This window comes from Microcebus murinus, chromosome 20, assembly GCF_040939455.1.
Source record: "Microcebus murinus isolate Inina chromosome 20, M.murinus_Inina_mat1.0, whole genome shotgun sequence".
Taxonomy (NCBI): domain Eukaryota; kingdom Metazoa; phylum Chordata; class Mammalia; order Primates; family Cheirogaleidae; genus Microcebus; species Microcebus murinus.
In genome coordinates this window covers 24,614,082-24,628,170 of record NC_134123.1, presented here as the reverse complement: position 1 = coordinate 24,628,170, position 14,089 = coordinate 24,614,082, and the positions used below count along the sequence as shown (strand labels likewise).

The 14,089-nt window shown below is 38.8% G+C and overlaps 1 protein-coding gene across 1 annotated transcript in view; it reads left to right on the top strand.

Moving 5' to 3' along the window:
• GLG1 (golgi glycoprotein 1) overlaps positions 1-14,089 on the top strand; it is a 126,921-nt gene that overhangs the window by 77,099 nt on the left and 35,733 nt on the right. Inside the window, exons 4-8 of the mRNA XM_075995786.1 lie at positions 2,216-2,431; positions 7,181-7,384; positions 8,755-8,826; positions 9,752-9,935; positions 11,731-11,945. Of these exons, the coding sequence (XP_075851901.1) occupies positions 2,216-2,431; positions 7,181-7,384; positions 8,755-8,826; positions 9,752-9,935; positions 11,731-11,945 (891 nt within the window). The remainder of the gene's footprint in view (positions 1-2,215; positions 2,432-7,180; positions 7,385-8,754; positions 8,827-9,751; positions 9,936-11,730; positions 11,946-14,089) is intronic.

The following is a 14,089-nucleotide window of genomic DNA, read 5'->3' as shown; positions in this document are numbered from 1 at the left end:
AAGCCAGGTGTCTGCCACTTGTTCTGATTTTTATCTAGTGTTTTTTGTGGTTGAATTACAAAAGCTGGGATTTTCTTTTTTCTTTCTTTTTTTTAAGACAGAGTCTCCCTCTGTTGCCCGGGCTAGACTGCCATGGTCTAGCTCACAGCCTAGCTCACAGCAACCTCAAACTCCTGGGCTCGAGCAATCCTTCTACCTCAGTCTCCCAAGTAGTTGGGACTACAGGCATGTGCCACCATGCCTGGCTATTTTTTTATATATATTTTTATTTTATTTATTTATGTTTTTGGAGACAGAATCTGGCTTTGTTGCCCAGGCTAGAGTGAGTGCCGTGGCGTCAGCCTAGGTCGCAGCAACCTCAAACTCCTGGGCTCAAGCAATCCTGCTGCCTCAGCCTCCTCAGTAGCTGGGACTACAGGCATGCCACCACCATGCCCAGCTAATTTTTTCTATATATATGTTAGTTGGCCAATTAATTTCTTTCTATTTATAATAGAGACAGGGTCTCGCTGTTGCTCAGGCTGGTTTCAAATTCCTGACCTTGAGCAATCCTCCTGCCTCGGCCTCCCAGAGTGCTAGGATTACAGGTGTGAGCCACCTTGCCCTGCCAAAAGCTGGGATTTTCAAGCAGCTATTCCTCCTATTAATTTTCAAACTTAGCTCTGTTTTTTGTTCAAAAAAACTTTTCCTGGAAATACATTTTTTAGGCATCACAAAAAAATTGCTCAATGTTAGGCTAAAAGCATTGCATTCATCTTGACTGTTGAAGCTCTCTGCTGCCTCTCAATGCAGTATGAGACTATTTACTTAAATTCTCAGATTTGCTTCTTTAAAAGTAAACACTGTCTTGAACTGAGTTTTTGACTTGGTCTGGACTTAGTACTGGAGTTAGCCATGAGGAGACCTATTTGCCCATAGGATAATCCCTGTGTGGCATATCCTTCACCAGCACCTTTTGGAAAAGGAGGTGGTATTTATTTTGCCCTGTGTACCGACTTAGGATAGATGATGTAGTGGGGAAAAATGGTCTCTATTGGTTTCAAAAACCAAAAAAAATGCTCTTTTCTTATTTATATTCAAAACAAACATTTACATTTAGCTCTTTCCTCTTTTTTTTTTTTTTTTTTTTTTTGAGATAACGTCTCACTCTGTTGCCCTGGCTATAGTACAGTGGTGTCACCATAGCTCATTGTAGCCTCAAACCCCTGGGCTGTAGCTGGGCTAAAGTGATCCTCCTGCCTCAGTTTCTTGAGTATTTGGGACTACAGGTTTGCACCACCATGCCAGGCTAATTTTTCTATTAATATCTTTTGTATAGACAGGGTCTCTCTATGCTGCTCAGGCTGGTTTTGAACTCCTGGCCTCAAGCAACCCTCCTACTTCAGCCTCCCCAAAGTGTTAGAATTGTAAACATGAGTCATCTTGCCCCGCCTCATTAGTATTTTGTGGTTTGGGGTGCAGGAAGACTAATCATTTGGAATCACTTTGTGCTTCATCTACTAGATCATATGTCAAAAACCACCCAAACTAGGTTTGCAGTGGTCTTCCTCTTCCCAAACTTCTTGCAGACTGCACTGAACATCATTTTATACATATTTCTGTTCCAGACCACAGTGGTTAAGCTTGGGTTCTACTAACTTCAGAAACACATGTTCAAATCCATAGTTAATTCAGAACACATTAATGTCATGTCAAGAATGCCTTCCCTTATCTCTCTCCTTGGCCATTATGTTTACCTCCTGATAATTGCTGTGTGGCTTGGCTTGGGATGTGCAGCTGGACTTCACTTCTGCACCTGTTTTTCACACCTACTGCCTGGATTCATCTTGTCACTGACCACTTGCATTCTTTACACAGTTAAAAGTACTTGTCATTAGGACCATGCTAAAGCTATAGATATTAAAAGCTCTTTTTACTCCATTTAGAAGTGAGTTTTTCCTAAGCATTTGGATATGTATGTGTTTTCTTGCAAAACACAGTTATCAGGTATTTTCTAGAAGGTACAACAATCTGAGTAGGGATGACACACTATTTTTTTCTTAAATGAATATATCTCCAAATATTTTCCTTGAATGTATTTCTAAATGTTCTTCTTTTTCTCCCAAGTAAAGAGGTGGGAAATTAACAGGAAAATATCAGACTTTTTCTTCTTCATAAAGGTTGTTTGGTACAATCACAGAACACTTGTGTAAAACAGTTACTTTCTTTTGAGCAGATTAAAGAATGTGCTGATGAACCAGTTGGAAAAGGTTACATGGTTTCTTGCTTGGTGGATCACCGAGGCAACATCACTGAGTATCAGTGTCACCAATACATTACCAAGATGACGGCCATCATTTTCAGTGATTACCGTTTAATCTGTGGCTTCATGGATGACTGCAAAAATGACATCAACATTCTGAAATGTGGCAGCATTCGGCTTGGAGAAAAGGTATCTTACTATGGCTTCTCCAAAGGGACCGTTAAAATTTGGCACATGAGAAGCTGTATAATTGGCATGGGAAAATTTTAGGGCTGGAGTGACCTTGAAGTTGAAATTAGAGAAACTTGTTCAGCACTAAGAGCTAAGACCAATTGACCTGTTAATGCACTTTATTTGTTTGTAATAGAATGTTTCAATACTGTATGGGGAAGTAGAGGAATTAATATCTGCTAAGAGTGGCGTGTTACCTTCACAATATTAAACCAGTTGCTGATTACCTATAATGTGCCTCTGGCAAAGGAGAGACCTGAATTCTCTAATCTTCCTCTGCATACACCTCACTGTTACCATAAAAAAATTATTTAGCTCCCCCTCTATAAAGAGAGGTATCTAAATTAGAAAATTTTAAGATATGTGAAAGTGCTTCTAGCTTGTCAGAAGAAAATTGCTCTGTAAATGTGATTTTACAGAAGAACTGACTTTAATAAAGACAGGAGAGAATATAACTACCTAGCTACTTTCCCCAGTTATATCTGATCTTATTTTTAGACTTACTAGTCTGGTGAACAGAAGGTCACAATGGAGGCTTAGCCAGGTTTATTCTGAATCTGTCTGTTCAGCAAAAATGAGAGAAACTCCTGAAAAGTGACAGATGCCAGTGGGAGAGGTCGTCTGAGCATCAGCTGTTAATTACTGCTGCTCATTAATCTGCTGTTCAGGAAACATGACAGAAAATAAGATCCATTTGTCTCTCTGCCTTCTCTTTGTTCATGGTTTGCAGGCGTCTGTCACTGACAAAAGGGGGCATGGTGTTAGAATTCTAGAACTGAGCATACCAGTTCAAATGAAGGGTTTATTGCTGGGTAGTGTTGGCTGTCACCTAATGCCCTTTCCTTCATATCAGCACAGGGCCCAGTCCCTTATCATAGGGTGCCTCTGAGTTGGTCTTGAAAGCTCTATTAGCTTGGCAGCTAAAGAACAGTCAGTTTTAATAAAGAATGTACTTTTTTGCTTCCCAGCAGACTCTAGAAATGGCACAAAAGCACTTAAGTCACCCTGATGATTCAGGAAGCTCCTCTGACTTCTTTAGGGTGTTGGAGATTATATCCAGTTCCAAAGCTAACTCCTTCTAAAATCTCTACATAGTATTCTGAACATTATTATAAGTCCATTTACAGGATCATTTGTTGTTCATATGTCAGGTCTGTGTATTGTTAACTTTTTTTAAGCTAAGTGATTTTATTTTTTTTATAGATAATGTGTAGGTATGTAGTTCATCTCGCTTTCATTCATATTTGGTAATTAGCCGTACAGTCAAATATTTGTATACTTTTCAGTTATATAACTCAACTGGGCTAAACTGGAAAAGCTCAGAGACTCTGAGGAATTGAAGTAATTTTATTTGAAAAAAAGTTATCTATCTGAAAGTTACAATAAATGAAAACATCTAGTGGAAGTGATACTATGACCTAAAACCAATGTGTGATGCTACAATTGCTGTATAGTCAGGCGTTGCCTACAAATGAGGATATGTTCTGAGAAATGCGTTGTTAGCCAGTTTCAGGAACATCACAGAATGTACTTCACAAACCTAGACGGTATAGCCTGTGTCACACCCAGGCTATAGGCCATGTGGCGTAGCGTATTGCTTCTAGGCTACAAACCTGTACAGAATATTATTGTACTTAATGCTGTAGACTGTTGTAACACAATGGTAGTATTTTTATATCTAAACATAGAAAAGTTTTAGTAAAAATACAATAGTGTAATCTTATGGGACCACCATCATATATGTGATCTATTGTTCATCGAAATGTTAATTTATGGAGCAAAACTGTATATGATACAACTAAATTACTGTTCATAACAGGTTGTTGGGAGTTACTTTCAACGCTATACCTTGTTATTGCTTAGATCCTCCTCGTAGCTTACTCTCTTTCCTCCTCAAGGTCTTTGGCAAAACAATACCTCTCAGTGACGCCCACTCTGACCATCACATTTTAAATCAGAGTACTTCAAGTTATTACAAGCTGCTAAAATTTGGTATAGGACATTGTTTATAGTGTAACATAATGTCTATAATAATTTCTTGTATACATAGTTTTGTCAGTAAATAGTAAGTGGACTGACATGTTTCTGTCCAAATCTTTATCATTGTAGATTTGTTGCTTCTTTGGGAAGTAGACTTGGGTAGGCCTTGCCTGAGTGGGCCACAATCATAAAAACTTGACTGTCACTCATAAATTAGGAAATAAAAATTGGCCTTACTTTGGATTTCTGGGGTGTGTGTCTACTTTTCTCACTGTCCTTTTTGTCACTCGTGCCTTAGAATTTTATCTGTTTGGAATTAATTGCTCTTCAAAAAAACTTTTCAGTTATCTCAGGCTTCTCAGCATTGGATATACTCACAGTCCGAGTGAAAAATGTTGAGGTACAGATACAGAATAGGAAGGCATGAGAATCAGCTAGTATAGTGTGCTTCTTAATCAGTTTTGTGTCAGCAAGCCTTTTGAAAACTTAACGAAAGCTGTGCACCCTCCTCAGGTACACAAAACCCACATACAAATTGTAAGAGTTTCGTAGATTTCACCCGCTCACCCAAATTAACCCTGGGCCTAGAAAAATAAGTAATGGACTGTTGGGAACCTTATGTCCTGCAACTAGGATGACCTGCTTAATACTTTTGAGCCCCTGTTCTTTCATCTACATAATAAATATCACAGCTCCATTTCCTCTTCATAGATATGTTAGGGGATAACATGAAAATTTTCATAGAAACACTTAGAAATTAATATATTATAGAACAAATCCTGTTATAATAAAATAGAATACACACATACATTCACCCTATGGTTGAATTGAAATTTTGCCTAAAGTAGATCTTTCCTTACTTGATTTTAGGAATCTTTTTATTATGTACAGATGATTTCATCGATGCATTTTTTTTTTTTTTTTTGGTGACAAGTCTCACTGTGTTGCCCAGGCTAGAGTGCCATGGTGCCAGCCTAGCTCACAGCAACCTCGAACTCCTGGGCTCAAGTGATCCTCCTGTCTCAGCCTCCCGAGTAGCTGGGACTATAGGCACGTGCCACCATGACCGCCCAATTTTTTTTTTTTTTTTTTTTTAGTTGTTTGGCTAATTTCTTTCAATTTCTAGTAGAGACAGGGTCTTGCTCTTGCTCCGGCTGGTCTTGAACTCCTAAGCTTAAGCAATCCTCCCGCCTTGGCCTCCCAGAGTGCTAGTATTACAGGCGTGAGCCACCATGCCCAGCCAATGCATATTTTACTATAACAGGATTTTATATGTGTATATAAATAAGTGGTAACACTGTATTTTCAGATGCTTTGGTTTGCTATATTAATGGTATACATCAAATTGTTGAAGCATATCTTGTGAATAAAGATTAGAACTCTTAAATAGAAAATAGGGGGAGTAGGAGCTAAATGCTGGTTACACACAGGCATAGGGACGTAAAGGACATTAGCAACTAATATGGGGGGAGTCCAGAAGGGGGTGAGGGATAAAAACTTACCTAGCGGGTACAGTAAATACTGTCCTGGCGGTGGGCACACTGAAAGCCCTGACTTCAGCATTATACAGTGTATCCATGTAACAAATACATTTGCACCCTCTTAATATTTTGAAATTAAAAAGCAAAGAGAAAATATTTAGGGGAAATTTCTCATATGTTGGATGAATGAATGCTTTGGTTCCTATGGGGTTGATACAAGATACAATTAAAGATAATTAGCTGGTTTTAAGGAAAACTCTCAAAAGCACTTTGTATAAATGGTGGTAATCTTGTTAAGTTGCATTAAAATAAATCTAAAACATCAAAATGAGTATTACACTACAAATTTGTACCATATTGGGGTGTTTGTGGACAGAAGAGTAGAAAAAGGAGAAAGAGGGTCTCTGTAACTTCTTTTCTCAATGGATTTTTTTTTTTTTTTTTTTTTTTTTTTTTTTTTTGCGACAGAGTCTCACTTTGTTGTCCAGGCTAGAGTGAGTGCCGTGGCGTCAGCCTAGCTCACAGCAACCTCAAACTCCTGGGCTTGAGTGATCCTTCTGCCTCAGCCTCCCGAGTAGCTGGGACTACAGGCATGCGCCACCATGCCCGGCTAATTTTTTTTTTTTTTTATATATATATATCAGTTGGCCAATTAATTTCTTTCTATTTATAGTAGAGACGGGGTCTCGCTCTTGCTCAGGCTGGTTTTGAACTCCTGACCTTGAGCAATCCGCCCGCCTCGGCCTCCCAAGAGCTAGGATTACAGGCGTGAGCCACAGCGCCCGGCCTCTCAATGGATTTTTATGATTGGTTTGTTTTTTAATTCGACTGAAAATGCTATTCGTGAAATGCCTGGCTCTTAGAAATGAGCAGAGATTTCTGCAATATTATTTCAGTATTGACATATGATCAGAATCTCAGGCTGATGTCATTTCTTAAGAATTTTTTGATATTTTAAACTTTAAGATTTCAGGTCTCTATTTTTAGTGCTAACTAAACTATAGTACTTAAATTTCCCAGGTTCTCTATTTCCATTTGTAGTGTGCAGTATTATATTCTAACCAAAGATTATTGGGGGTATTTTCTTTAACTTCTACAATGTCTTTGGTTCCCACTTGATTTCTCTATAAAACATCAATAAGCTAACTATGTGTTGGGGTTTTTTATTATTTTTTTTAACCCAATGATGTTTATTTGAAACCCATGTGGTGAGTGTTTTAAAATATTAATATCCTTGCTATCTTAGGATGCACATTCACAAGGTGAGGTGGTATCATGCTTGGAGAAAGGCCTGGTGAAGGAAGCAGAAGAAAGAGAGCCCAAAGTCCAAGTTTCTGAACCCTGCAAGAAAGCCATTCTCCGCGTGGCTGAGCTCTCCTCCGATGACTTCCATTTGGACCGGCATTTATATTTTGCTTGCCGAGATGATCGGGAGCGTTTTTGTGAAAATGTGAGTTAGCTCAGAAGGTGTTCTTCTTTTATTCCTTTTCTTTTCAAATATTTTTACATACTCTATTTTTTTTTAGGTGGAGTCTCACTTTGTTGCCCAGGCTAGAGTGAGTGCTGTGGCATCAGCCTAGCTCACAGCAACGTCAAACTCCTGGGCTCAAGCGATCCTACTGCCTCAGCCTCCCAAGTAGCTGGGACTACAGGCATGCGCCACCATGCCTGGCTAATTTTTTCTACATATATTAGTTGGCCAATTAATTTCTTTCTATTTATAATAGAGATGGGGTCTCGCTCTTGCTCAGGCTGGTTTCGAACTCCTGACCTTGAGCAATCCACCCGCCTGGGCCTTAAATACTCTATTATAAGATAAAAAAAAAAAAAAAAAAAAAAAACATCACAAACCCTTACATGTAGAACAGTCACTAAAAGAGAAGATGGAATTGGTCCCAGGATAACAGGAAATGTCATCGGATGCTCAGCCTTGACGATTTAACATCTAGTTAGCAGTTGGCTTCTAACAATCTCCACACATTATTTTTTCTATTTTATCTCACTTCTCAATTTCAGTTCTTGGAAGTCTATTTTATCTATAGGAACCTTATTTTAGCCAGGAATCCTATTCATATCTACTTAATGGCTAAATCTTTGACACATTACATATTTATATGTTTTGGGCTAAGGTGAAGAAAATAGCAAGTAGCTAACTTTTAAAACCAAATACCTGATTATTACCTGCTGACACTATAGAACAGTTTGCATTTTGTTTTTATTTTTCTTTTGGTGGGAAGATAGGGTCTTACTCTGTTACCCTGGCTAAAATGCAGTAATGTCATTGTAGCTCACTGCAACCTCAAACTCCTGGGCTCAAGCAATCCTCCTGCTTTAACCTCCCAAAGTGCTAGGATTATAAGTGTGAGCCACCGCGCCTGGCCAGAACTGCTTTCTAACACTTTACATAGAATAATCTTCATCCTTACAAGGGACTGAGAGGAACTTGTATGTACTTCGATTCTGCCTACTGTTTTGAATTAACAGCTTCAACTGTGAGAGCCACTAGCTATAGGAGTTTTATTGACTCTATCATAAAGTTTTAAGAAAGAAGACTCGCTTTAGCATTTCTCTTGGTTCCCTGATTAACAAGATATATCTGGGAACAAATGACAATTGCTAAACATCATGGGAAAATTTTTTGATCTTTACTGCAGGCACTGTTTTTGTTAGAACACTATTAAATTTTATAAATGGCTGAGCCATTTGTCCAAAAGTGCTCACCATTATAATTTTAATAGTTCTTTATGAGATTATGGATAATGTGCAGCATAACTACTTAGCTAATAGTAATAATAATAATGTATATGTTGCATCTTACAGACGCAGGCTGGTGAAGGCAGGGTGTATAAGTGCCTCTTTAACCATAAATTTGAAGAATCCATGAGTGAAAAGGTAAGTATTACTTTGAAACAAAACCAGTGTTTTATTCATTTCTTTAAAGTTTTCTCAAGTCCTCTCAAACAATATTCTTACCATATTATACCAAAATGTAAATTACTGGTAAAGCTTACCTTTTTCAGAGGTGAGATACGGATTGAAGTAGAGAACCAGAGTATATTTGGCTTAAACCAAGAAAATGAAGCTCTAATTACGCTATTTAGACAGTGAGAAACAAATTGGTCAATTTGGGGGCGAAAAAATCAGAGAACTTTTTATAAAATCACACTGAGGCCAGCCCCACATACACTGAAAGTTTAGGCTAACCAAAGCAATGTGCTTCATAAGTAATTAGCTGTTTAATTTTTAAGCAGCGTTCTCATTAAGCATTCTCTTTACTTTTAATCCTCTATCCCTGGATTAACGCAAGAATCTTTTATAGCTTTTGAAATAATTAATTTTTTTGTGTTGTCATTTACTTTCCTCTGCAGCTGAAGAAATGTTTCTCATTTTGGTTTCCTTATATCATTTACTATTGAATAATTTTATTTTAAAAGTAGAAAATGTTACCTCCAACATGTTATGTTGCTGTGAAATTTGTGTCAGGGATAATGTTGAAGAGGAAAAGAATACTTTTTGTCAAGTTAACAGTATTGGGTTCTACCAAGTATTTATGTGTTTAGGACAGTTTCTTTTGTAACAGCCATTTACAGTTCACTACAGAAATTCTGGGTTCACCGCCCATTTACCCCTATCTCATGCCACACTAGCTTAGCATGCTTGTACAAAATTTAATCAATCTTAAAGATAGACATTTTGGTAATGACCACAGTTGTTGACATGTACTTGGCTGTAGTCCCCATGCTCATCTTACGGGTACATGTCAACCACTAAGCCACATGCATGGCCTAAAAGCTCTCTTGCTGTACTCCTTCCTCAGTGTCGAGAAGCACTCACAACCCGCCAAAAGCTGATTGCCCAGGATTATAAAGTCAGTTATTCATTGGCCAAATCCTGTAAAAGTGACTTGAAGAAATACCGGTGCAATGTAGAAAATCTTCCTCGATCCCGGGAAGCCAGACTCTCCTACCTTCTAATGTGCCTGGAGTCAGCTGTGCACAGAGGTAGAGTTCATTTCTTTTTATCCTTTTTATTCCTTTTTGCATTGACACTCTAAAGTTTCTTATACCTGTAAATGTTAGTTTCCTCCTATATTTGTTCTTTTGAAGTTTGTGGGTTTTTTTTGAGTTAGTGTTTTGCTATCACCCAGGCTTAAGTGTAGTGGCACAGTCATAGCTCACTGCAGCCTTGAAGTCCTAGGCTCAAGCGAGCCTCCTGTCTCAGTCTCCTGAATAGTTGGAATTATAGGAGTGCACCAGCGTGTCTGACTAATTTTTCTATTTTTTGTAAAGATGGGGTCTCGCTCATGCTCAGGCCAGTCTTGAACTCCTGGCATCAAGCGATCTTCCCCCCTCAGCCTCCCAAGTAACTGGGACTGTAGGTATGTGCCACTATTCCTGGCTAATCTCTTCTCTTCTCTTCTCTTCTCTTCTCTTCTCTTCTCTTCTCTTCTCTTCTCTTCTCTTCTCTTCTCTTCTCTTCTCTTCTCTTCTCTTCTCTTCTCTTCTCTTCTCTTCTCTTCTCTTCCTCCTCCCCTCCCCTCCCCTCCCCTCCCCTCCCCTCCCCTCCCCTCCCCTTCCCTTTCCTTTCCCTCCCTCCCCTTCCTTCTCTTCCTCCCCTTCCTCCTCTTCCTTCTCCTCCCTCCCTCCCTGCCTTCCTCCCTTCCTTCCTTCCTTCTCTTCCTTCCTTCCTTCTCTCTCTTCCTTTCTTCCTTCTCTCTCTTCCTCCCTCCTTCACTCCCTCCCTCTCTCTCTCTTTCTCTCTTCCTTTCTCTCTCTCTCTCTTGATGGGGGTCTCACTATGTGGCCCATTTCACTCTTGAACTCCTGGTCTTTAGCAGTCTCCTGTCTTAGCCTCACAAAGTGCTAGGATTACAGAGATGAGCCAAAGTCCCAGGCCTTTCTAATTTTTAAAATGCATATTGTGCAACATTTTTGGGAGAGTTGGGTTAGTGTTATTTAGCACATGGGTCAGAGAGACTTGGCTTCAAATTATGGCTCTATTTCTAAACTAACTGTCTAGGTAAGCATTATTATGTTGTTTTATTTTGTTTTAATTTCTCTTTTGTGTTTTCCCAGTTGGCATTTACAGCTCAAAAGAAGTGAGGGGGAGCTGTAGTGAATATTTGAAGTATAGTCTTTTCCTCTGCCTTAATTGCGTAGACCAGTGGATTGTTCTTTGGCTTTCAATTTTACCTCAATAGTTATCTTTTTTTTTTTTTTTTTTTTTTGAGACAGTCTCATTGTATTGCCTGGGCTAGAGTACTGTGGCATCAGCCTAGCTCATGGCAACTTCAAACTCCTGAGCTCAAGCGATCCTTCTGCTTCAGCCTCCTAAGTAGTTGGGATTACAGGCATGTGCCACCATGCCAGGCTAATTTCTTTCTTTTTTTTAGTAGAGATGGGGTCTTACTCTTGCTCAGGCTGGTCTTGAATGCCTGACCTTGAGGGATCCACCTGCCTCGGCACTCCTAGAGTGCTAGGATTACAAGTGTGAGCCACCGAGCCCAGCCTATAGTTACCTTATTGATAAGACTTCCATGGACAAAGTATTTGCATTTTTAGTTCAGTAGTATAAAATCTGTATAATGCAGAACACTGACAAGGATAAACCCAAGTCTCTGGAGTCTAAGCTCATTTTATGCTGCTAAAGCTTTTGCTAAATTCTAAGCTTTTCAGTCTAGATATTAGCATGACTGGTAACATTCTATTCTAGACAGAAACATGTACGTTTAATATGTGCTGTCTTCTTATCCCAGTGCTCACCCTCCATCATCTTATGACTTACATCCTAATTTAGGGCGACAAGTGAGCAGTGAGTGCCAGGGGGAGATGTTAGATTACCGACGCATGTTGATGGAAGACTTCTCTTTGAGCCCCGAGATTATCCTAAGCTGTCGAGGGGAGATTGAACACCACTGTTCTGGATTACATCGAAAAGGGCGAACCCTGCACTGTCTCATGAAAGTAGTTCGGGGGGAGAAGGGGAACCTTGGAATGAACTGCCAGCAGGCGGTAAGGAAAAATTTTCTATTGTCACTTTGAAAGTCACATTTTGTCAGCTAAAGAGCCTGTTCCTGATGCTTTCCCAGTTCCCTTTGTCTGGATCCTTTGTGATACCGCAGTGAATGTTAGGTACTCAGGACCAGAAACAGAATATTGTTTCTTCAGGAATACATAGTAGGAATGTGGAATTTGCTGCAGAGCTTAAGTTTGAGCTCATAATCAATAAAAAGAACTATATACTTAAATAGATAGAATGTAGTGTTTGCTGGAATTTCTAAAGGAGGAGTAACTTGCTAGATTGAATTTACTAAATTCAGAATCAAGACAAACCAGGTTCTGATAAATCAGGAAAGGTCCTCCACCAAAAGAGAATTTGATTGATTGAGGTCTGATTGAGTTGAGGCTGAAGGAATGTTGACATGAATTGAAATTTTTTCTAAAAGTTTCTTTTTATTACTGATGTGTTCAGCATGTCATAAATTCTTGCCCAGAAGGATCAAGAGACCATATCATTTTCAAAATTACACCATCTTTTCTTATTAGACTAGGGCAACTATATGTGAAAGGGTCTTTCTTTCTCTACCCCCAAACTTCATAGTCAATTCTATAAAGGTAGTTGGAAAAAAAATTAGCATACTCTGCTTGGGAAGATAAAGTTCTTCATAATCTAGGGTTCATAAACAGTTGAATAATAACAGATTAGATACATAATATGAAGTTAACAAAACATAGATACAGTGCATCTCTTTCATTACTGTTTACCATGTTTATTACTTTTTACGGGATAAGAATCTATACAGAATTTAAAACACCCAAGTACAACATTGGTACCTACACAATGAACTTTCCTTTAGAAAGCACAAAAAATAGTTTAGTTTTATATCTTGACTTACAAAGTAGAGGCTCTCCCTTCAGTGAAACTTTAGAAAACCACAGTTAGTATATTATTATGTAGTTGGCTTTTTTAAAAAACTAAATATTAATTTAAATTTTATATTCCTAATAATCATATAAAATTAGAATTTTACAGTCTGAAAAATTCTGAAACAAGTTTGTACAGTTTAAAACTCAGAATTTTTATAGAATTTTGATGTGGAGTAAAATTTCATCTTAGTTTCTAATACCATGACCCAGAGCAGACAGTTGTGTTTGTATGTGTGCTCGTGTGCGCCCACACACACCACAGTGGGAAAAATAAACAATGTGACCTCTTCCTTAAAATACCACGCAGGCTGGAAAGAAGTCTTCTGGAATCTGTGTGGGTTGAGTTTCGCAGTGTTGTTCCTCAAGAGCAGTCCTTGCTGGCGATTGCCCTGGGAAACCTCTGCCACCAATATGTGTTCCTGGGTCCCAGACCAAGAGTGAATTAGGAGACAGCCTACATCTGCATTTTATCCTTAAAGCAACATGGAAATGTGGGGAGGAGGGTCAGAAATAAACACATCTTTTTCCTGAAGCTACACTTGTAGTGAACTGTACAGAAAAAATAAAATAGACTGCTGTGGCTTTATTTCCAGGCACCTAGTTCATCCCCAGGGCTTTTTGAAATTTAGCTTATTAAAAGAACTAGTGACTCAACTTGAAAGATAAATCAGTACCACCCACATCACCCTTTGTGCCTAGAAGAAAAGTACTTTCGAAATCTAGAGGTTAGCCTCAAATAGTGAAACATGTGGTTTTACCCACATTAAATTTAGCCAAGTGGGAAAGAAGCACTTTATTATTATTTGTATGGATTCATGGTTTTTAGCATTTGGTCACAGAAATTGAAGGCATAAATGATCCAAAGGAAGAAAAATTTCCTTATTTGTTCTATATCATATATCCTCAGCTATATTGAGGAATGTTTTGAAATAATTTATTTTGAGTGAGTTTCTTTTTCCTTCCTTTTTTTTTTCTTTTTCTTTTTGAGACAGATTCTTACTCTGTCTCCCTAGGTAGAATGCAGTGGTGCCATCATAGCTCACTGCAGCCCTAAACTCTGGGGTCCAGTTATCCTCCTGCCTCAGCCTCCCAAGTAGCTGGGACTACAAGCACACACCACTATGCCCGGCTAATTTTTCTATTTTTAGTAGAGACGGGGCCACTTTTGCTCAGGCTGCTCTTGAACTCCTGAGTTAAAGCAGTCCTCCTACCTCTGCCTCCCAGAGTGG